At 43.3% G+C, this 22330-nt stretch overlaps 1 protein-coding gene across 6 annotated transcripts in view; it reads right to left on the bottom strand.

Moving 5' to 3' along the window:
* Nucleotides 1-22330, bottom strand: part of SH3PXD2A (SH3 and PX domains 2A) — a 245734-nt gene that overhangs the window by 19238 nt on the left and 204166 nt on the right. For 4 of the 6 annotated variants that reach the window (XM_077182919.1, XM_054637312.2, XM_077182920.1 and 1 more), the window contains 3 exons: nt 18808-18921; nt 14651-14734; nt 3526-3643 (listed from right to left, as the gene is read on the bottom strand). In XM_077182919.1, the coding sequence (XP_077039034.1) occupies nt 3526-3643; nt 14651-14734; nt 18808-18921 (316 nt within the window). The remainder of the gene's footprint in view (nt 1-3525; nt 3644-14650; nt 14735-18807; nt 18922-22330) is intronic. The other 2 variants (XM_054637313.2, XM_054637315.2) reach the window with 1 other exon arrangement.

Genomic DNA, 22330 nt, shown 5'->3' with positions numbered 1-22330 from the left:
GTTTACATCCATCTTAGTTTGTGGGAGAAAAAACAGTTTACATCCATCTTAGTTTGTGGGAGAAAAAACAGTTTACATCCATCTTAGTTTGTGGGAGACTTAACATGTTTGAGATCAGAAAGGCAGCCACATGCAGGTTCTGCATTGGCCTGTCAGTGCTCCTGCCAGCTGTAAGTATCTGGATAAACCTGGGTAACCCCACTGCTACAAACACCTCTGATCTCACATAGTTTCTCCCCATGAATAACAGCAGCAACAGATGGACAGTTAATAACTCTGGGCAACATACCCTCAGCAGAGAGGCTGTTGTGGGCTACTTCCTCCTGTGCCAGCCAATTTAACCTGAAGTTAAGGCTGAGCAGTAGTTACCAGAAACTACCGGTTTATTTCTGCAATATCACAAATAAAAACTACTTATGTAAGTGAAATATGCTTACATTTTTTACCTTAGTCCTTGAATTTGTTAATCTTTAAGCCCTTTGAAGAATAACCTTGGAAGATTCCTTGATCTTCCCCATTTTATAGGTGAAAGAACTAAAACAACTGTTAATCAATTTCGGCAAAGTCCTGAACCAGTAACAATTTTCATTTCACATCTTAAGAGTTGACTCCCAAGTATCCCTCCTTCCTTCCTTTATATTCAGAACCTACTGCAGACATTTGAAACCCCATCCTAGATTCCTCCTCATTTCAGTGCTGCCAGCACCTCCCAGCTGTGCTTCATTCTCATGGGCTGAGGCTCAGAGCAAAAGGAAGGACATGAAGACAAATAAGAAAAGCTTTACTTAGTATATTGGTACCAACTTGCCCTGCAGTCAGTCCACTTGGGCACCACATGATTGTATCTGTTGCTGCCACCTGGAGACAAAGTAAGATCTAAATGAGGGATGCTAATGCCAGCTATGGGCACCCTGGGAGGCACAGATCTACTGAACTCAATGCAGCAGTAAGCAGGATCCCAGGACAGAGCCCTTCTTTCATTTCTCCCTAGTCCTGATTTTTTTTTTTTAAGTCATAATGCATGTAGGGCAGCATAAAGACAGACACCAATATTGCCTCTAGCTTGTACAGCATTGAATTGGGAGGGTCTCAGAATTAGGTGCAGTGATTTGGTTCCTTCATGCTTCCAAAACCCTCCCTGATTATATTGCGTGAAGGAAAAAATGGATTAAAACCATAGGAATGTTAAAAAAAGTCAGAAGTGCCTCTGTAAGTCTGAGAGTCACATCTGCTTTCCAGCTCCAGAGCACTGGAATTATTCCAGAGGGAAGCAAACTAGGGAAATAAAAAAATAAAAAAGAAAAAAAGAAAAGCAAAAAGAAAGAAAAGAAAAAGAAGGACAGGAAATGAGGATCAGCACATGGCCAAGAATTTGGAGAAATTACATATTTAAGGTGGAACAAGCTAATGTCTTTAAGGTGGATTTCATTTACAAACTTCTGGATTTGTTTTTCTCTCTACACATTGAAGTGTGCTCAGTCTGTTATCCAGCCCAGAGTGCAACTGCTCCCTCCCTCAACGTTCTCCTCCTGCTCCCTCTCCCCTCACACTCACAAGAGGAGAATGAGTTGCTCCTTCAAAGGCACTCAGTACTCAGAGAAGCAAATTTCTGCAGGAAGGGAATCCTTGTCTGAGGGTTACCTAACAGCATTCAGGGCAGTTTACATGTAACAAACAGCACAACAGCTGGAGATCAGCTACCCAGGCTGCAAAGGACCAGCTTGCAGGGATGGATCACATCATCAACATTTCTGGAAGTGTTGCCCATGGAAAAAAAAACCAACCTGTTTCTAAGAGTTTAATCCTCCAGGAGGAAAGCAGCACAGTGCTCCAAAGCAGCAGAGAGGAGCACAGTTGGCACCCCCTATACTTGTCACACATATGGGGAGCACATAACATCTTCCAACAAGAAGAGGGGTTTTTCAAATCAAAATGCCTCTTCCAAGAAAGCCAAGCACATGCTGCAATCCCCAGCCATCACGGGGTGGCTGGGGTATCCACTGTCCCTCCAGCAGATTCCATGAATGGAGATGCCATGGAAACCACTGCAGCAAATGTCCTCATGCTCCAGAAGTCACTCGTGGTGTATAGAAAAATGTGTCTTTTGGGTTGACTCAAGAGATAAAGGGGAAAAAAATTCAACTAATTGTAGGAGTTGGGAAACCTACAGTAGTAACCAGGCTACATTGCAGAAATAAAATAAAAAAATAAACTAGAGGTGTCTTGCAATGGTTCTCCCCTCAGAAAAACCTATGAGCTTGATTCCCTGATCTGAGACTTTGGATTCCACTTCTGTAGACAATTAATAGAGAAAAAATGTGACCTGACCAAACCCAGGCATTTCTGAACTCCTCCTATCTGGAGTGCCTTCCTGGCTCCACTGCTATCTTTATTAGCTTATTTGCTCCATGGGATCATTAGACAAAAAACTGATTTTTTTTTCTACTAAGTAAGGGAAATCAAGAAAAACAACAACACTGCTTCAGTCAGCATTTTCACAGTCCTCATCCATAGCCAATAAATCAAGCAGCATTCAAACAAAAGCAAGCTATAACTTGGGGAGGGAAAGAGGAAAAAAATCACTATAATTACATGTTGAATGGAAAAAGATGACTATATGAGATGTTCTGCACTGCTGAGAGACAAACCTCCATTTTAAGCTACTTGTTGCATCACATCTTGTTTGAAGAGAAATGGGATGTCACAGCACTGAGAGGTTCACACACAGATACAAGACAAGGGGCAGAACCACAGAAGAGCACTAAAACCCAAATGCTGTGTGAACCTAGATGAAGAAATCTCTCATCAAGTGCTCATCCTGACACCCTACATCACTGAGACAATATCTAACTTACAGTCTCCCCATAAGCATTTGTAAAGGAGATTTTTCAGGCAAAACTCTGCTAGGACCACTGTTCCAACTACATAACAAAATTTGATATACAATAACAACTTCACCTGCCCTTGGAATGCAGTCCCTCTACATTAGGAATATCCAATGTAGACAGACAAAAATCAAAGCAAATTAGCTGAAACCATGGATAAGCTTGCACAAGGGCTATAGCCAGCAAACTGATCTCATATCCCTGAAAGTAGCACTACTTGCCCCAAACAGCTCAAGAGATCACAATCAGCCTTTCAGCATTGCTATAAATAGATTTAAATAGGTTGCAGAGTAACTCTTATACTGGAAACACATGAAAATTATATACAACAGAAAGCCTTGTTAGGTCTCACAGATCTTAATTCAGATATGGGCTTTTAACTTGAAGCAAGGAAAAAAACCCTCTAAAACTGCAAGTTAAGGCATTTCCTCACTGGAATGGCCCACAGCCTTTGCAGACACTGTAGTGTTACTTTAGTCACCATCCAATTGCCTCAGACTTTTCTTTAAATTTCTTCAAGAGGCATTATGAACAATTTGGGCTTCCCTGTCCAGCTACAGAATGATTTAAATGCTAGCATTGAGTGAATGATCAGAAAGGCTCATTGTCACAGTTTCTGCAGATTGCACAGCTCCTTTACCTGATGTACCACCATCCTTCCAGGTTCTTTTGGATGACCTCCACGGTGACCCCTTTTTCGAAGCCAATCTCATCCTTCCCCTGGCTGGCATATGGCTGGATGGTGACATATTTCTCTTCTGGTGAGGGGAGAAAAGGCAACATCAGTTAGGGTCAGGATCAGTCCAGCTGCTTTTCTGCACTGCTTGCTTTTAAACTGTTCTGCAGCGATTACGTGAAGCCATCACAAAGGCGGGGCCCTGCTCAGGGGCCCACTGGTTATTTATGCTGACGACATGACAGATAATCAGCCCCTTGCCACTACCCTGCTGCTGATAATCACAAAATGTTTCCATGCCAATAATGACACAAAGTCCCCAGAGAGCTCCCCCCCTCTTCTTCCCGCCTCCCTCCCCTCTCCAAGTTCCTCGAGCGGGTAAGGGAGAGGATTTGAAGCTGGACTTAACTCCCGGACTGTAACTTGACAGAATCAATCCTGCTGCCAAATCAGCCGAGCATCACGGCGGGAGCTGCAGCCAGTTGGCTCTTTGCACACACACATGGCTGCACAGAGCATTGTGTTACTGAAACCCGAGCACTGCATCCCCAGAGGGACACAGCTCCCAGCCCAGAGGGGCTGGCCCAGCACACTGCTCTCCTTGCACCTCCCAAGCAGCACAGGTCTACAGCAACGAGCTTGAAGCATTAAAAAAAACGTGACAGAAGAACAAAAGAGGTTTGCATATGACAGGAAGTGATACAGCATTTGCATTCATAGGTTGTGAAGTGCTTTACAAACATACTTTTACTAAATCTGACTCCAGAGAAATGCACGTGTGACACTGGTGAAGGAGGGCCAGAACTAAGACACACACTTCAAAAGCACAGACTGGATTTCAAGTACAGTGTTTGAGCCAAAAACTTAGCATCCCTATTCATCTCCAGCATCTATCCCCGTCCCAGCTGGGCAGAGGTTTTAAGCAGACTTGCTGAGAGCAAGCCAATAAGCAGAGCAGAACAGACATTTGTCAACATCTTTTTCCACCTACCCAGGAGTCATTTACTGCAGCATTCCCATTACACCCGAGGTCACCCTTTCCCTCTGGAGCTTAAAAAATTACACCTGCCAATGAAAACTTAACTACCACCCTTCCTCTGCAGCAGCAGACATGGGAAGTGTCACAGAACCCCTCTCCTCAACCCAAACTATGGTGCATGTGACAGTTTCTGTAGCCAGATTAAAGGCAGGGAAGGCAAGCAATGAAGTGCACCCCAGTCAGCCTTCCTAGCACTTCCTACCAGCAGTCACAACAAGGCAAGGAAAGAATAAATGGAGGGCTGTCAGTGCAGAGGAATGGGCAGGAAATGAAGTGAATCCAAAGCTCCTGATCACTGCTGAACAGAGGAGCCATGAAAAGGCTGCAGCAGCTTGAAGCAAGCACTCTTTAAGAGAGTAAAACAGATCCAAGCAGCTGTTTGGTTTTGTGGCTCAGCTGTATTTTGTTGCTGGGTGAAGCATGGAAACTAATGAAAAATAAACCAAAGCCCTTACTGAGATGGAGTAAGAAATAATACCTCAGAAAAGGGAAAATAATGTTGACAGAGCATCTGATAGCAGTGAATTCAGCAAAGCTACATCTCTGAAGTCAAGTTCCCTTGACTGGTCACATTTGGATCCTTCTAATTCTGATGGGGCAAAATCTGTCAAAACCTCTGTAACCAAGAGGAAAAGACTCTCTGCTGCTCTCCCCTATGAGGGCTGCTTAACTGGCTTACCACTGGTAAGAAACTCCAGCTAGTTTGTAATTAGCACCATCAGCTTAATGACACCTTCCCCACAGAAATATTCTACTACAAGATGGGGCCTGAAAAATGAAACCTAGCAAATGAAATCCCAGCCTCCAAGTCACAGGACAGGACAGTTTTCCTAGCTAGGTTTCTGCTCTGAGTGGTAGAACTGGACTAATTTTTCCTCTATTTTCAAGTCTGCTGCAGAAGGAGCTCCATTTCTGGTTTCCACTGCAAGCAAAGCACTAAACTGAACTGCAGAAGACCCCATGGCAGCTAGACTGTGTCCCTCTAAGGGCCAAGGGAAAGTTCAGAGCTCCTCTGTCCAGACACACATTGTTTCAGACACTTCCAGGGACGTTTCTAGGACAGTAATACTGAGCTAAGCATATATTTGCTGTCTTGGAAGAAGGCCCTCTTTTTTCTTTACCCCACACCAAAGCTGCTTTATAACCCAGGCTGTCAGAGGTCACCCTTGCCACTAGAACTCCCACAGAAATTGCTGTGTTTATTCTATTTTTCCTCTACACAGACACCAGGCTCTGCTTCAGCTAAAGCCAGCTATTCAGCTCCTCTTGCTGGGCAGAATGGTCCCACTCCTCAGGGATGTGGCTTCCCTTCTTCTGCAGATAACCATGCACAGGGTGCTCATTCCTAGCTTCCTACACAACTTTCCAAGCCTCTGTGTGAGGAACTGAGACAGTGGTCACCCATCAACACCAGCAGCACTGGAGGCTGATCACTCAGGAGAAACAGAAAGGCTGTTCTGAACTGCCACTGTCTCATTCTGTCCAGGAGCACCCTCACTGCTTACATCTTCAGTCCTGTGGCTGTCAATTCAAGACTACTGCTTTTTGAGAATAAAGCCCTTTAGGTGACTCCTCCCTATACAGAAGAAATAATAAAAAAAAAACAGTGCATGGAAATAGGGAGGGAAGAGATAAAAAAAGGATCTCCCATGAAGCAAGACAATTAAAAGTGTTAAAAATCAAGTCTAGAAAAGAAGGTCCCATGATGTTTTTGTTTACCACCTCTATTTTTAAGCCTACAGATAAAAGCCAGGAAATCACCATTAGAATTTCCCCTTGCAAACTACTTTGACAGCAAAAATTACATTTCCAAGATTACACACATTTGGTTTCTGTCAATGCTGCAGGAGGTACTACAAACATACATGAGGTTTGTAACTTAAACAAACTGGAGATATGGGCCCCCTTGTAATCAAAGTGTAAATTCTGTTTTGTTTCTCAAAGATTATCTCTAGCCGTGGACACTTTGTATAAACCAAGATTTGCTGAAGGGAGCAGGGGAGCTCTCAGTGGATGTGTCACTGAAGAGGACTGATAATAGCATTCAACATATCAGATTATTATTCAAAAGTCTTTAGAAAAGATATTTGACACTTCATGACTGATATGTAAAGTTACTGTAGAGACTTAACTCAGATAAATGGTTTCATGAGAGAATGAGCAGAGCGTCAGACGGCAGAATGACACCGCTCTGAGTTACACTGACAAATCTGATATATCATGCTGGCTTCATTCAGCTTCTGTGACAGGCAAGAGTATAAAACAGAAGTCAGTGAACCATCCCAGACCTACCATTGAAGTTAAAGGCCCAGATCTACAGAGAATACAAAAGCATATAATTTTGGTTCATTAAGTTTTGACTTAAGAATTACCAGGGAAAAAGACAAACAAAAGGATAATTCGTATTCCCCAGCTGCAGCTTCTGTTACATCAACCTCAGTGTTGAGGTCTAGTGGGCAGAATAAACTTTACTACATGCTACAAAGCACACACACCAGCTAAAAGGCTGGATTCAGAAACAATGGGATCAAAGTCCTACCCCCTTTGAGCTAAAAATGGCAAGAAGGCAGCTCTGCTCTTAGTGAGTGACATCCAGAGATCTATTAATTGCCAACTTCACCTCCATTCCTTTATCACTAATTGGCAGGCCCAAGACACCTTTCCCAGCTGAGCTGAAGAGGTTCCTCTCTGGATTTGGAGCTGCCCCAGTAAATCCAAGCAAGGCATGCATGAAGAGGCAAAGCCCACTTGGCAAAGAGCTACAATACACATCTGTCACATCATGCATTACCCAACTGCAACCTACTTAGGTCGGAAGGACAGGATTACTGTGTGTCATTCTCTCTCCTCCCCAGACACAGACACTATTTAAAATACACACAACCAGAATTTTTGCACTATTTCAACCACCCAGCTCATACCTTGCTGCTGTAGCTGTGCTCTGCCCAGCCCTCCCAGACACTGTGGCAATCCAGTGCTCAGTCCACTACTCATTCCCAAGCCTCAGTTCCCTATCAGTGTACCTTTCTCCTCTTCCCTTTCCTCCTTCCCAAAAGAAGGCAGGCTTTTATGTTGCTCTGGTTCTACCTAAAGTCTCCTGAACAAACACAGTAGAGAACTGGGACCAAAATATAGGGACAGATCTTGGTGGATCACTGGGAAAACAGCATGCACAGCAGAGAACAATATCTGTGTCCTTGGAACAGCCCACAGTACTACAGAGAGGGCTTTTTCAAGAGAGCAACAAGTTAGCAACAAAGATTTTTCCCCCAGAAAATGCAGCACAGGTAGGGCTGTCCAGCTGGAAGGTGTGCACATGTACAGGACAAAGGATCTGAGCTGCACAGTGCCCTGCATGACAGCCACATACACTACATGGTCTGTACAGATGTACACACCAGACCTGGTACAAGGAAATCACAGGTGTTTGAGTGTTATGGATCACTTTTTTACAAGTTTTTGACATCTAATGTCCTTCTGTGACCACTAGAAGAGGAGAAAAAAAGGAAAAAGGAAAGAAAACAGAAACCGCCACCAAAACAAGAACACAACCATTTTATGTTTCTCCAGCAGCACCATGGTGTTTTGCCAAGCTGAGGCCTCTTCTGTAGATAAATAACAATAGCTCTAAAACTAAAAAGACACTTTAAAACCAGTTTTTGAATACAGAGCAGAGTCAAAACAACTCATAGAAAACTTGATCTAAAACCTGGCTAGTTTAAGCACACCCATGTTTCTTGTCCCACCCATTTTAAGATGAAGATAAATGAAGTGCAACTTTTCACATAAAACAAATTTATAATACAGCTATTAAACCATCATATGATTTACAGCAGAGCAAGATGACCTGTAGCCACCTTGGCAATGCTCATCATGTAGCAAGAGGTCACCTCTGCAGTCACAGTGTAATGAGGACTGAAATACTACTTCTGTCTTGCCCAGCCTGTTCACTGGCTGTGATACAACATACTGGCTGCAGAAAAATGAGGGATGAGACATCTGACTTCTTAAATTTTAGGAAGACTTAATGTCAATGGCAATTATTTTTGGATAATTGCAGACCTTGACAACTGTGCTTTTTTTTCTCCCCTTTTGTGTAGAATTGCAGCTTGCACATGATGAGCAATTGGGTACATTCCAACACAATCCCTTTAAACAACCTATTTCTGAGTAAGTTTTCTTTTGTTTCACCTGATGTATTTCTGTCAAGTAGAAAAGGGGAACCTCAGAAGAATTTTTAAGCATTGGTTATGGCATTTTCCATACAAGGTGACCTGTTAGGACACCTGTCCCACAGGAAAAACCTCAGGAGAGCTAAGATGAAGCTCCATTCCCTCCTGAAGAAATTGTACTGACTTGGCTGACAAAGCAAGACACTGAACCTGACAGAGCTTGTGAGGCTCCTCCAATCCCATCTGTCAAACCAGAATTCCATATTTTGCATGTGTGACTGAGCACATGGAAGTTATGAGGTGTCTTGAAATGGCAACCTGGTCCCTCCTCTGCCTGTCTGGATTTATACTTAATGTCAGGTCAAGGAAAGCAGATCTATGGTTTTACAGCTCGAGTTGTAACGCAGAGCTTCAGTAGCTCTTTCAAAATCTTCCTCATTCTATCTTGCCAGTTCCCTTGGCACTGTTATTTCAGACTCCTCCTAGTCTATCACTGAGGTGACAGACTTGCCCTGACATTTTCAAAGCTCTCCACCATTGCTGCTCCTCACTGGCCCTTCAGTGACTCTTGCACAGCCACTACAGCCACCTCCTGCCTGCTTTGCTCCCTTCCTTTCCACACACACTGCTCTTGCAGAAGGCTCTTGGCACAGCACTTCTCTGGCATTTCAACCAGACTCCTACCAAGTGCATTCCCAATTCAGTTGTTCCATCTTGAATTTTCAAGCCTGTGTGCTGTGCCTTGCTTTAATGCCCTACTACACACACTCACACCTTCATGTGGATTTCCCATTCCTTCAAATTCTGTGATCTTTTCCCACTCAGCCTCATGCCTTTCATATGATGCCTCATCAACCTGAGCAGGCTCCTTCCTCGATGGTATCAAATAACCTGAAGCTCTCAAATCCTTCCTAAAAAAAGCCTTACCTACCCTATTTCCTGCCTTCGCAAACAAGCTTAGTTTTAGTCCTTCTCTAAAAGCTTTTAAAAATACTGAAGAAGGATCATTTTACGCTGTGAAAACCCCTTTGGTTGCAGTAAGATTCATGCCAAATTGCCACTTGCCCACGTTCCTTTGATGCACAGATCTCCCTCTCTTTGTTTAGGCTGTAAACTCTTTGGGACAGGAGCCTTGCCTTGAAGCAGCTAAAATACCACGCACGTTTCCAGCCCTGCACAATCAGCCTCATCTTTCCCAGGCAAACAGCCAGTGCTCAGACATTTCTGCTTCCAAGTTCTGAGAGCCCCATTTCACATTCCTCTCCTTCACCTCTATTTTGTAAGTTTTCTCTTTTCTGCCTCCATTAATAAGCGTGGAAGCTATCAGCAGTGCTCCAGGAGCCAACCAAATAAGGGAATCATTTCCTTTGCTCAGCTGCTGCTTGTACATGCCCCCAACTTTCTGTGACCCCCTCCTGGTGTGATATGCTGGTAGGGGAAGGGATAGGGGGGAACTGGGCTAGAAATAAGCCAATTAATGATTTCTCAGCAAAATGCAACAGCCCCAAACCTACATCTTCCAAACCACAGAAGAATTTTCTTTCAAAATACTTTCCCCTCTGTCAGCAGTCTGTGTTTGCCCTCCCCCACTCCTCCGCTCCACCCCCCCTTTGTCAGACCTGCTTCTGGAAAAAGTCTCTCTGTTCCAGAAGCAATGCATTAATTCAACATGGACTTTGTTTTACTTGCCTAAATATGCAGAGAGAGAATGACTGTCCACAGTTATCAAATGAGTTCATCTGCAGACAGAAGCTCTTCAGCCTTTGTCCCTCTTCCCTCCCCTGCTTTTTGTTTTAAATAATAGAAAAACTTGTGCCAACAGATAGAAAAGAACAATAATGACATTTCTTCTAAACAGCTTTGTATTGTGCATGCTCTTACTTCAACCAAGCAAGGACCAATAAGCATTTACTACTTTCCTTGGAGAACAGAGCAAAAGAAAACCCAAACAAACAAACAAAAAAAAAAAACCCAAAAAACCCAACCAAAGGGGAGAACAAACTAAGTCTGAAGCTGCTCTGTGCTGGTTTGATTTAGCACAGCAGTCACTCACAGTCTTCTGCTGTGAATGACAAACATTTCATCACCATCAGTCACAAGCAGGAAAGAGTGAAAACAGGGGGAGAAGTCTCATGGAGGGGGCTGCCAAAGAGGGCAGAGCAGCTCTGGTGACGTGCAGGAAAGTGTAAGAGTGCACAGGCACAGCAGCCAGGCTGGATCACCAGTACTGACCAAGTGCTTTTTCCACAGATACAAAACTGGCTGAAGAACCACCCACCTGGGCTAGGACATGGGGTTCCAGTATTAAAACCAACTCAGGATGAGGTTCAAGTATCAAGACCACTGGGTTACACAGCTGCCTTCCCTCTACACACCACCTTTGCCCATCAAGCTCCCTCACTCCCTAAGACAGGCAAGCAGTGGGAAGTTCTAACTTCAACTCTTCCAATGAATAGCTTATTCCTTGTGCTAGAAGCTACTCCTAAATAATTGGCTCATTTGGCAGAAATTCAGCCCATATGTCACTATATTGTTGGTATGAATAACTTTAAAGTGCTTTCCTGCATTGTAACAGCTCCAGTTGAAAGCACTGGGCACAAAACCAAAGCAGCAATAACTTAGGTCAGATATCTGGCATAGAAGACAGGCGTGTAACATCCCAATTTTGCCAATTAAACTGTAAAAGCACAAATGACTTCTCATTAAAATAAGCCTGTAAATAATCCTAAATTCCCTTCCAGGGGAAGTTCCAAATAACTGCATGTGTAGACCTACTATTTAACCCTGTACAAAACATGAACTCTGCAGCTTGCAGGTCTAATGAGTGTCAAGTCTGAGGAAAACTACAAACTTTCAGGCTTCTCCTCACAACCCATATTTGTATTACAGGAGTTTCAGAATGTATAGGAAAAAGTTTAGAAAATGTACCACATTTAACATTAAAAAAACCGCAAGCTTTGCAGCTACATAAGAAACACAAACCAATGTAATCTCTTAGATCTGGGCACACCACAGACCATTTTAAAGAGAAAAGTTCAGCAACAAAAGTCATCTGTTTCTCTTTGTAGAAACAGACTACAGCTGTTCCCTTTGCAGATTTTTTTTCAGGTTTAAAAAAGGAGCACTACCATGATATTCAACAATTTGTCTTTCATATTTCTTATTCACAGACCCAGTAACATTGCTTCCAAATATCTGGAGGTCAGAGATGCCTACCCGCTTCAAATGGCTATGGAAAGGTTAGAAATAAATAAGCCACATGCTACCCCAAATAATTTTCCCCCATCAGGCACAGTCTAACAGGGAAGCAAACACTCTTCCCTTCTGCACTCCAGCTTTCTTAGTGTTTTTAATATTCAAGTCACTTAGAAAATTCTGCCCTTCAGAAGCAACGCTTAATTCCTTTGATTCTGGCCTTAAAGTGATTCTATCACAAGCCTAACTGATAAAAATGCTTATTAGTGGTACCCAAGCACAAATACAAGGGAGGCATCCTTTACAGCTTGCTTTTAAACTCCAATGAACTCCTGGAGCTAACCCTTCCAGCAGCAAGGACTATTTCAAGCAGAATATTGCTGGGTGGGAAGAATTTCAGCCAAAATGTTTAATTGAGTTTGTTTCCAAGGAAGAGGCCAAGTGGGGAAGGGGAAGCTGTTCTGCTTGTGTTGAACAATTCTGGCAACCTCCTGTTTGAACAACTTGAGTTCTTCTGTGCTTTGGAGCAAGGACTTGAAGGTTGGCAGGGGAGTGTATATATACACTTTGTGCATTGTGTCATTTCAGTGCAAATTCACCCAAATTTGGCCTTGTTAGAAGTCTTCTGGGCTGGGATGGGAGGGGAAGATGGGAGAAAATCTCTCCTGACCTCATATAAACTGTGTTTTGTTAGAGAACAGCAGGCTGGACACCCAGAGAGACTCATACTTTCAACAACTGCAGTTTGGAAGGCGTAGATGTCTGTACAGGCTGCAGTTCTGCCAGATCATGAAGCCACTGTCTCCAACTTGTGCCCATTTATTCAAGTCACTTTATTTCCAATAAGCCTGCTCTTGTAAGGATTCCCTAAGCTATCATTTCTGATGACAATAAACAGCTTATTTTTAGCCAGCCTGGCTAGCTGTGGCTGAAATGCATTGGAGAGACCTTATAGAAGCAGCCGAGCCACAGAGGGTGCCCCAAACCTTGGACAAAATCACAGATTGCTGAAGTCTGTGCCAAGTCCAAGTGCCAAGATTCAGTCTGAGATAAAGCACATATTCTTCAACACCCTCAAAACCCCAGCCCTGCTTGGGCCTAATAGGGAAGAAACTGTAATGAAGCAAGAAAAAAGCAAACATTCAAGAGATGAGGGCAGCCTGTACTGGGGACGACTGCCAGGGAGGACACTGACAGTGGTCAGAGGGCAGGTCTGGAGAAGATGCACACATGGTGGGCATCAGAATCCAAGAGGGAAAACCTGGGAATGCAACTTAGGTCCTTGAGTCTTACCAGCTGGCTGCTAAGGGATTGGTTATGAAGTCTTAATATTTCATGAAGTTTTGTTTGAAATATTGTACAAACGTAAAAGAATGCATTTGTTTTCACCAGTAAATAAATTGTTTAGAAACCTGATTCCCATAAATTCTCCCAGTTAAATTGCCAGGAAGCATCTAGCAGAGTTTGACAAAGCAAAGTCAGTAGCTCCCAAACAGCTGGGGCACAGAAATAAGCACACTTTTTCTTCCCTCTCAAGACAGCATGTGTGCTTATGAGGATTTTTTGGTGCCTTCAGGGTGCATTTGGTGGCTGAGAAGCAAGACGTTGTCTTCTGAAGGTAGTTTCAGTTTCTGCAAGGTCAAGCTATGGCAGGTAGAACAGCTATTGTTGGTTTTGTTCCTCAATAATAATTTGAAACAAAGTTAAAGGGTCACTGAAAAGCTGGGTGTGCTTGAGACAGGAGTCTGCACATAGTATTATCATCAAATCCAGAAGGTAAATTTGCCACTTTAAAAGTACATTCCTTAATAGAAAAGGGCACCTTTCCATTAACTGGGAATCATCTCTTGTGCTTGCATTCAGATCCATTCCCTCAGTAAGGTTGTCTGAAAGTTCCAGAGGTGCAAATGGTGCTTTGTCCCACCTTTCCTTTCCCAAGGGCAATGAACACATCTGGATGATTTTCCAAGTAGAGCAGGAGATAGCTAGGGATACCTTTGGTCTGGGAAAGATGATTCACCTGCCCTTAAGAAATACTTTGCTTATAGGGCTCCTCAGACTTCACCCAAACTCAAGGTGTTCCCCCCTACCCTGTCATACTCACTGTTGGACCAGCAAAAGTTGAAAGAACACACAACAAACCAAACCAACTAAAATGCTGCTAATGGTGGCATTTTAAATACCTAGGAATGATTCCAAAAACTCCCAAAAGTTCTCAAGACTCTCTTTAGTACCAAGCACTGCTTGCAAGGAAGAGAGGGGAATGCAACTGGATTTTCATCTTTCCACACCACACACTTTTCCAGTGTGCACATCTCCAACCACGACTTTTTGGCGTTCAACTCATTTTAACAGCCCTGAAAGTATCACTTGTCCTTACTGAGGCAGAAAAAACTGAGCACAAATATGCCCAAGTTAAAACACAACAGATGCGAGCTTCCCCAACAGCACAAAGTCAGACTGCAGAGCTGCCCTTGATGACCAGCCTCCAGCTCCTGGGTGCCTAATGCTGGCTCCAGCCACGCTCAAGCTGTCATGTACGAAACCCACATCTGCACTCTGGTAGTGAGGGGCCAAAGCTCCAAAGTGCCAAAGATGCAGGTCCTGGCACACAGCTGCTGAAGCTGCAGTGTGGCTTTTGGTGCCCCTGAGAGGCTGGTGGCAGAGGAAGCTGTGAATTCACCTCGGCTCTGCTGCCTGTTGACTATCCCGCCCAGCGTCCATCGCCGGTCCAGGCGCCTCAGGTGAGCCTTGCGTCGCTTAGAAACTAGTTTGGAACATGGATGGAAACAAAACAAAGGGGGAAAAAAAAGAAGAAAAAAAAAAGTGATGGGAGGGTGAGGAATAAAAACAAAACACGGTATTTACAAGCACTGGTCTTGTTAGTGGGAATGGGTTAGGTGGGATGCAGATGTTTTGTTTTAGTTCATACAGTACAGTGGAACAAGTTAACTTCTTGAGCTTGAGCAATGTGAGCCATCCAGAACTGTCACAAATTGCCACTCTTGCTATTGGCATTTCTTAAAAAGCAGTAATTATAATTAAAAAAAAACCAAAAACATACACACACTCCAAAACAAGCTGCACAACTTAAGACAGCTTGTCCAAGGAGAGTGCAGTGGCAGGACACATCATCCTTGCTGTTGTATCTCCTAATTCAGCTGCATGATCTTTGAGGAATTCAGTCTATTGCACATGAAATCAAACCCAAGGCCTCTAAACCTCTCTAAGAAAAATTATCACACTATAAACAAACCCACAAACTCTTATGTAAGTTCCCTCATAAGAGCAGCACTGAACCCAAGTGAAAAGTCTGATGTGCTTTGAGGACATGACTTGCATTCATTGCCCCAGCTGGTTCTCATGATCAAAACTTCTAATATACAGATTACAATATCAGGAAAAAAACTAACCTTGCAATTATTCATCAGGCTCAAGAAGCTAACAAGCCAGGACTGAGTGTTAGTTACATACTCAAACAATAACTTATACTTAAAGTATAAACAAAGACAAGACACTTATGAAAAGGGCACTGTGAGAGCAGCTGTGCACAGAGGACACCACTTGTTTTCTGAAGCACATACTTAGATTTCTACTCAGATTCTTCTTTTGCCTGCACAGGTGTGAAAGACACTGGAACCATTAGACTGGCACAGAAACACAGCCAAACACTTTTCCATTCAAGGGCTTCCATCCCAATTTGGCAACTACTGCAAGGTTGCTAGGGGCTGCTGCAAAGCAATGATACATATTGCGAGGGAGTGATAGCTAAGTGCAAACACAATCATTTTACCAGTGGTGCTGGGAAGCTGTTCATAAACCTTGATATCACATCATTAATAATAATTCAATTCTGTATATGTGCACTTATTTAGGGATTGTATTCTTATACCAGATTAGGCACAGTTGTCTTCTAGAACTGTGCTCTGTTGGCAATCAGGCACAGCAAAATTATTTGATTGGGAAATCATTACTGGACAAGAAAAAAAAGTAACTTCACCAAAGAGTGGCTTTTGACTTTTTGTCCTTTATATCTGTCAGGGACTTAGACCAGACTTTTACATCCAGCCCACTCTCCTCAATTTCTCCTTTGCTGTAAGGCCCAAACCTTTCCATACCACCCTAAGTGGAGGTGTGGTGAATGGTGTTGAACAGGTACATCATGTAGTCTCTGGTGCTCTGTACTTCCCCTTTGATCCCACGTTGGTCAAAAATCAACCACAAATTTTCAGATGAGCCAAATCTCAAAATTTTAGATAGCTGTGGTTTTGGCTCATGGAAATCAGTGATCCTCTTGGAAGCCCATGGAGGGACAAAAGATGAGCAGATTTAACCTGGTGACTTTCCCCAAATCAACAGGACATTAGACTGCCAGTTACACACATGCTACACAGGGAGACCACACAGGACACCTTGCTATAGCATATAGCAGAGAGAGAAGTTAAGTTGCAATAAGGCTGCCTGTGTTAGGAGATTTCTATACAAGAAAGGAGGAAATTAAATGCTGAATCTAAAGGCTTGCAGGGTGGAGAGGTGCAGAAAGGGTTGAAACTGCCTCAAGGTGTTGATACAGAGCAGTCAGCTTGCTCCTTCTGACACTGGGATTTGGGAGGATTTAGCCATCCAGGAACACCCCTTGAAAACAGTGGGTCACACAGATCCACCACATTGTGTCCTCACAACGTACAGCCATCCCCAGTGACAGCCCTTTTATACCACAATGATGCTTCTGTATGAGCCAGGGTTTTTTCCTTAAAAATACTGAATTTTGTAATTTTGCCCAGACTTGGACGGTCATGCCACAGTCACCAGAAATGCTGCTTATTAACAAGTGTCTACATCTTTGCAGAGATTATTTTAGCATGTTTACTTTATTAGCTCCTGTAGCTGTTAAAAGTTCCTTTAGATTGATTTCTGATTGTTTTCCAAGACTTGCAAGATGTGTTGGTCTAAACACAGGCCTGGGTAACAATCAGTCTGCCTTCATTCAGACAAAAATGTTGTGCAAGCTCAGGTGCAGGGAGGAAACACTTCTGTCTTTCTCAGGGAACATACTATTTAAAGAGACACATGAAAACATTACTGCTGTATTAGTAGAGGCAGGATTATTAGCAAGATGTGTTCAGCACCCCTGGGCCTGCCACAGCAGAGCAGACTTCAAGGTTTGCCTGGCTTGTGGACTTGTTCCAGGCCTGTTCAAATGGGGAGGGACAAGGGGCTGATACACAAAGCTCCCTACATCAGTGTTTCTGTGCTTTCCAAGTTGGGGAGCAGAGATTGGACAGCTGCAGGAAGTCAATGTCTGTTGGAGTCACTCTGAAACTTGTGCAAGCTCTAAATTGTGGGGCTAAGGCATTTATCCACTAGAGGTGCCTTCCTCCTCAGTTATATCAGAGCTCATTTCTCCTGCCTGCCTGGAGAGAGCTGGCCAGTTTTCTGTCTAAGCACAGTCACTTTGATACACCTTTTTAAAGACAGTGAATCCAAGTAATTACTTCTTCTCCTATAAAGTAATTATATGGAGAAAAACAGCCCAAGTAAAGAAAAACTGGAGGGGAAGAAACAAAGAATGTAGGAAGTCTTAGCTTAGACGGCTAATAATATAAACCAAAGTTACTAAAAAGCAAGCAAGCAAAATCTGGGGCACATAAAAGCAGCTGCAGAGGTTATGCAATTACATCTGTCACTGAGATGGAACTGAGCAGAAAGGGAAGGGCAGTCTCAGGTTTCAGTATATCTGGATTTGGAGTAAGGCAGGGAGCAGGACTGCTGACCATAGCTGAAGAGAGCAGTGTAATGGATTAAAAGGGACCAAGAGGAAGGAGATAAGGAATATTTGATAGATTTTCCATTACCCAGAACAGATTGCTGGGTGGCAGCATCCCTGTGCAGAGTACACTCCAGAGGGCAACAGGAAAGAGAAGAAGAGCATGAAGTGAAAGCAGTTTAAGCTATAAGGCTATGAAGCACACACCACATTTAAGAGTCAGGAGAAGGGAGGAAGCTACAGACCAACAGTCAAGGCTTTCTTCAGTGCTTGCAGAGCAGAGCAGTAAAGTTCTGGTCTTTAATAACAGGGAAGCTTTACTCACTGCTTTTGCATCCCCTGAGATGTTGCATCATACTAGACTGGTTCCTGACCTACCAGTCTACACCAAGATTTCAATAAGACACAGATGTCACCCTTGGAGCCCAGCACAAAGTCTGGTTCTGCCTGTGTGCTCTGTTAATGGGCAGATGGTCACTCCAACACATCTCTAAGCCTCCTGCCTGTGCTAAGGAAAGGTCAGCTGAGTTTCACATACATTTTACACAAGTGTTATGTCAAGAGGACCTAGATTTAGCAACAGATTCACTAGAATGGAGCAAATGGTAATAAAAGTGTCCTTTGTACACAGTTGCTACATGAGAAGCCCATTAAGATGTGGTTAGTCTTTCATAATGGAACTGAGGAACATGCAATGCTGAACTATTCCATTTCTGGAACCTGAATTAAGCATCTTTAGTTTAAAAAAAAAAAAAAAAAAAAAAAGAAGAAAGCAGTGTGGCTAAATACATATACATGACAAATGGCATCTCACTTTTAACAGAATGAGACCATACCAATTAAAATTACCTTTCCACACAACCACAGATCATAGCAAACAGTAGTGAAACTATTTTCAAAGATTAATTTAAAGGAAATTAATGAGAAGCAACCATTAAAGTTAAATCTCACTCCTTTCAATGGCCTGTGGCTCTATCATGCATCTCCTTCCAATTAGAAGCTCTCACTTGGGGGAAAAAAGCATAAAGCAAGAGAAGACCAGTTTTCTCTTGGTAATAAAAAGCTTTCCATACCTTCCCCAAATTTAGATGTGTTGATGTCAGAATCATCTCTGGTTCCATTTTGGGATTCCAGGTATGTAGCAGGGACCCATCCCTGCTCCTCTGCTGTGCTCACAAACCACCAACCTACAAAAAGAAGCAAAAGAAGTTTCTCAGTCAACATTTAGAGAAACAAGAATAATAAAATGCTACAGAGAAGATGACAGAGTCAGCAGCTTTGGTGCATGTTTGAGATATTCTGCAGCTTCCTAGAACAAGAAAGGGTTTAGTGCTATCATACCATTTCTATCAGATCCTCTCCCAGTGGTAGTGTGCAGCCTTGCTAGAAAAAAGGTGCAGTGAAGCAAATATCAATTTACTTTAAGAAATTCAAAGTCCATCCATGACAACTTTGACTGAAATTCTCTAAGTCGGTTGCTCCAAGCTGATCTTGCTATAAGCACATCTACAGTACCAAAACATTTTGTATATGTAAATATGTACATGGGCACATATTAAACAGCACAAACACTGCCCAAATCCTAATATGAAGTATTACAAAAGGCAGAACAGGATACAAAAGTGCTTCTAGAGCACTTGTAACCACAGCTGGTGTTTAACAAACATGACCTGAATTCAATACCCTGGGAAGCTGGAAAGTACTGCACAGAACAGAAATAAAGACAGAAAAGCCAACTGAAATCTGACTTCAGGTCATAAGCACCAGTTATTTGTCTTCCCACCTGAACATCCAAGTTTCAACCAGTATCTACAAAAATGTTAAGTATTCAGCAATATATAAGGATATAACCTTTAGGTCATATCTGTGGATGGATGAATAAAATTATATTCATGCCAGTTTCAGATTAAATGCATTCCAACTGTAACTATCCTTGCCTCTTTTCTTGCTTAATTACATGGATTTATTGAATTCTCCAATGATTTTGACATAGACTCACTCACCCAAGAACTTGCTGCTCTCAGATAAAAGCACAACTAGATTCTCCTCCATTCAGATAAGGTCTGAGTTAAGACAACAGGAAAATAAAAAATCTAACAGGTAAGCAAACCACTTCTGTTGTCTGTGATAGCCCAGTTTCTCCAGAAAGCATAAGCTGCTTTGTCAGGACCATGCAAACTGTTGCCCATTACCACCCTTCCAGCTTCCCCAAAGGGAGTTGGGAAAACAGCTATTTCTGCACATGCCCCTCAGAACAGTTTATACACTTTGGTGGCTGTCATAAACACAGCAAATTTCACACAAGCCTGCCTGTGAAGAGCAAAGGTGCCAGCCTGGGCTGTAAAGAGATGGGCACCAACACTAGTGAGCTGTGAGGTGGCCACACATCCCTCCCACAGCTGGGATCCCACAGCCCAGCCCAGCGAGGGGGAAGGAAGGTCTGGGCTCTGCTCCCATGCCACATGCAACTGTCTGTAAGAGAAAAACCACCCTGCTGAAACAATGCTCAAGTGTTCGTGCTAAAAGTCACCCAAGTTCAATCCAAAGCCTGTCATGGAAGATTTTACCAGAGAACAGTAGCTACAAACCCTTGCCTTCCTCCCTGGGGCATGTGGCTGGGAGACAATGGACCCCAAGCAGCAACCCCTCGCATGCCCCTGGGCAGCTCCTAGGCAGCTCTATTTATTTACTCTCCAAATTCAGACACAGATTTCCATCTTCTGGCCCAGCAGAGGTTTGGAAACTTTGCTTCACAAGGCTCATGGTTGGAAAGTTTAAATTTAGTTATTCTCCCTCAGCAGGAGGTGGACTCTCCTGCCACGAAGCCCACAGCAGCGAACATGCAGGACCTGCCAGACCGTTTCAAAAACACGTCCTCATGGTTGTTCCTGATTTCACCAGTAACATATCAACACGGGTAGCAAACACAGTTTAGCATACACTTATAATTAGGCACAAAATGTGAGACGCTGGCTTCCAGCTGATATTAATTAGACTGGAATAGTTTACCTAAACTCTTCCTCAGAAAAGTTAACATGAGCAAAAAGGACTTGCCTACACTTAAAAATGTGCATTTGGGCCAAATTCAAACCATGGTAAAACCATCTTTGGAGGGCTGGGTGGCACTTCCTTGACACCAACCCCGTGCTAGCCCATTTCACAATACAGCTCCTCTAGTTTGGCTCACTAGCCCCAGAGCCAAGGTCAGATCTTTTGCTTGGGGCCATAGTGTAGCTGAGCCTCCATCCATCTAAACATGACTCAGGCTAAAGCTCCTAATTGCCACAGAACTCATAAAGCTGTAATTTCTTTCTAAAGATTTCCTTTATAAACTCTGCACAAGGGTAAAGTATAAATGAGAAACCTCCACAGCTACTGAGAAATCATAGCATTTGTCTAAACTCAGGAAAAACCAGTCCCCCACCCTGAAATTCTCTTCCCCAGTTTCAAGCTTGCTTCCCAGAAGGATAGAAGAAAGGCGTTAATATGGCCCATTGAAATAGCACGTCAGCAGAAAAATGTGTGTTTTGCTTAAACAGACTCAACAACTGAGAAGACTGAGAAGCTTCCAGCAACACCCCCTGGCAGCAGAGAAGTCACAAATGGGTGCTCACAACCAAGGTGTGCAAAGTCTCAGAGTGGCCAAGCAACCACAGTTGAGGCAGCACATCCCTTATGAGACCAAAACCTAAATTATAATGGCACATCCAAGCCATAACCCTACAGAAAGGAAAGTACAGCACAGTGCAAGAATTGACTCCTAGCAGAAAATGGCTGCAGTGCAGACAAGCTCCTCAACACAGCCTGTGCATGACAGCCACCAACTGCAGAACTGCCAGGCTGATCATGAGGTACTTGCTCTGCACCATCCCCTCATTAGAAGCATTAGGGCAGCTGCTGTTTGGTACCACCACCTCTTTCTCCTCTCACCCTCAGGTTCATAGGGTATTCATGGTTTGCAGACAAATTAGACAGAATAGCCTTATTTTGCACCATTATAGCCCAAACTTTTTGCAAAGAATCCCTCGTCCCGTCTCCTGCCATCTTTCCCAACCCAGAGCATCACAGAAAACTTGCTTTTGAAACACAGAACAAAACATTGCATTTATTTTGAGTTCTCCCTCTATGCTGGAGTTTAGTTTGACTTCACAATTCATTATTAAAACCATTCTGCAGCAACATCTGCAGGGAATTATGTAAAGTTATCTCTGTGCGCTGCCAAGCCAGACTGAGGTTCACTCTTTCACTCACACCATCTGTAAAAATTAGGCAGTGCTTTACAGCTTGAGTTAACCCTTACAGGTGCCCCTGGCTCTCCGGCACCAAAATAACTCTAACACTGATGTGGCATGGATGTCTAGACTGAGACTCCCAAGCCCTCATCTCTGATGAGGATTTAAAGGGAGTTTGAGCCTCACAGAGGCACAAAGGGGGCTGCAGCCAACGTGTCCAGACCAAGTTCAACCTGAGCTTTGCTGCATCACTCCAACTGCCTTAACACTAACCTAAGAACAGAAATTTTTAAGGTAGGAGTGTAATGTTCTCCCCACATATGTTGCTGCTTTGGTTGGCATCTGTCAGCATCCCTAGGCTGCA

This window comes from Agelaius phoeniceus, chromosome 9 (genome assembly GCF_051311805.1).
Source record: "Agelaius phoeniceus isolate bAgePho1 chromosome 9, bAgePho1.hap1, whole genome shotgun sequence".
Taxonomy (NCBI): Eukaryota; Metazoa; Chordata; class Aves; order Passeriformes; family Icteridae; genus Agelaius; species Agelaius phoeniceus.
The sequence above is the reverse complement of the archived record's forward strand: the minus strand, read 5'-3'. Positions and strand labels throughout refer to the sequence as shown.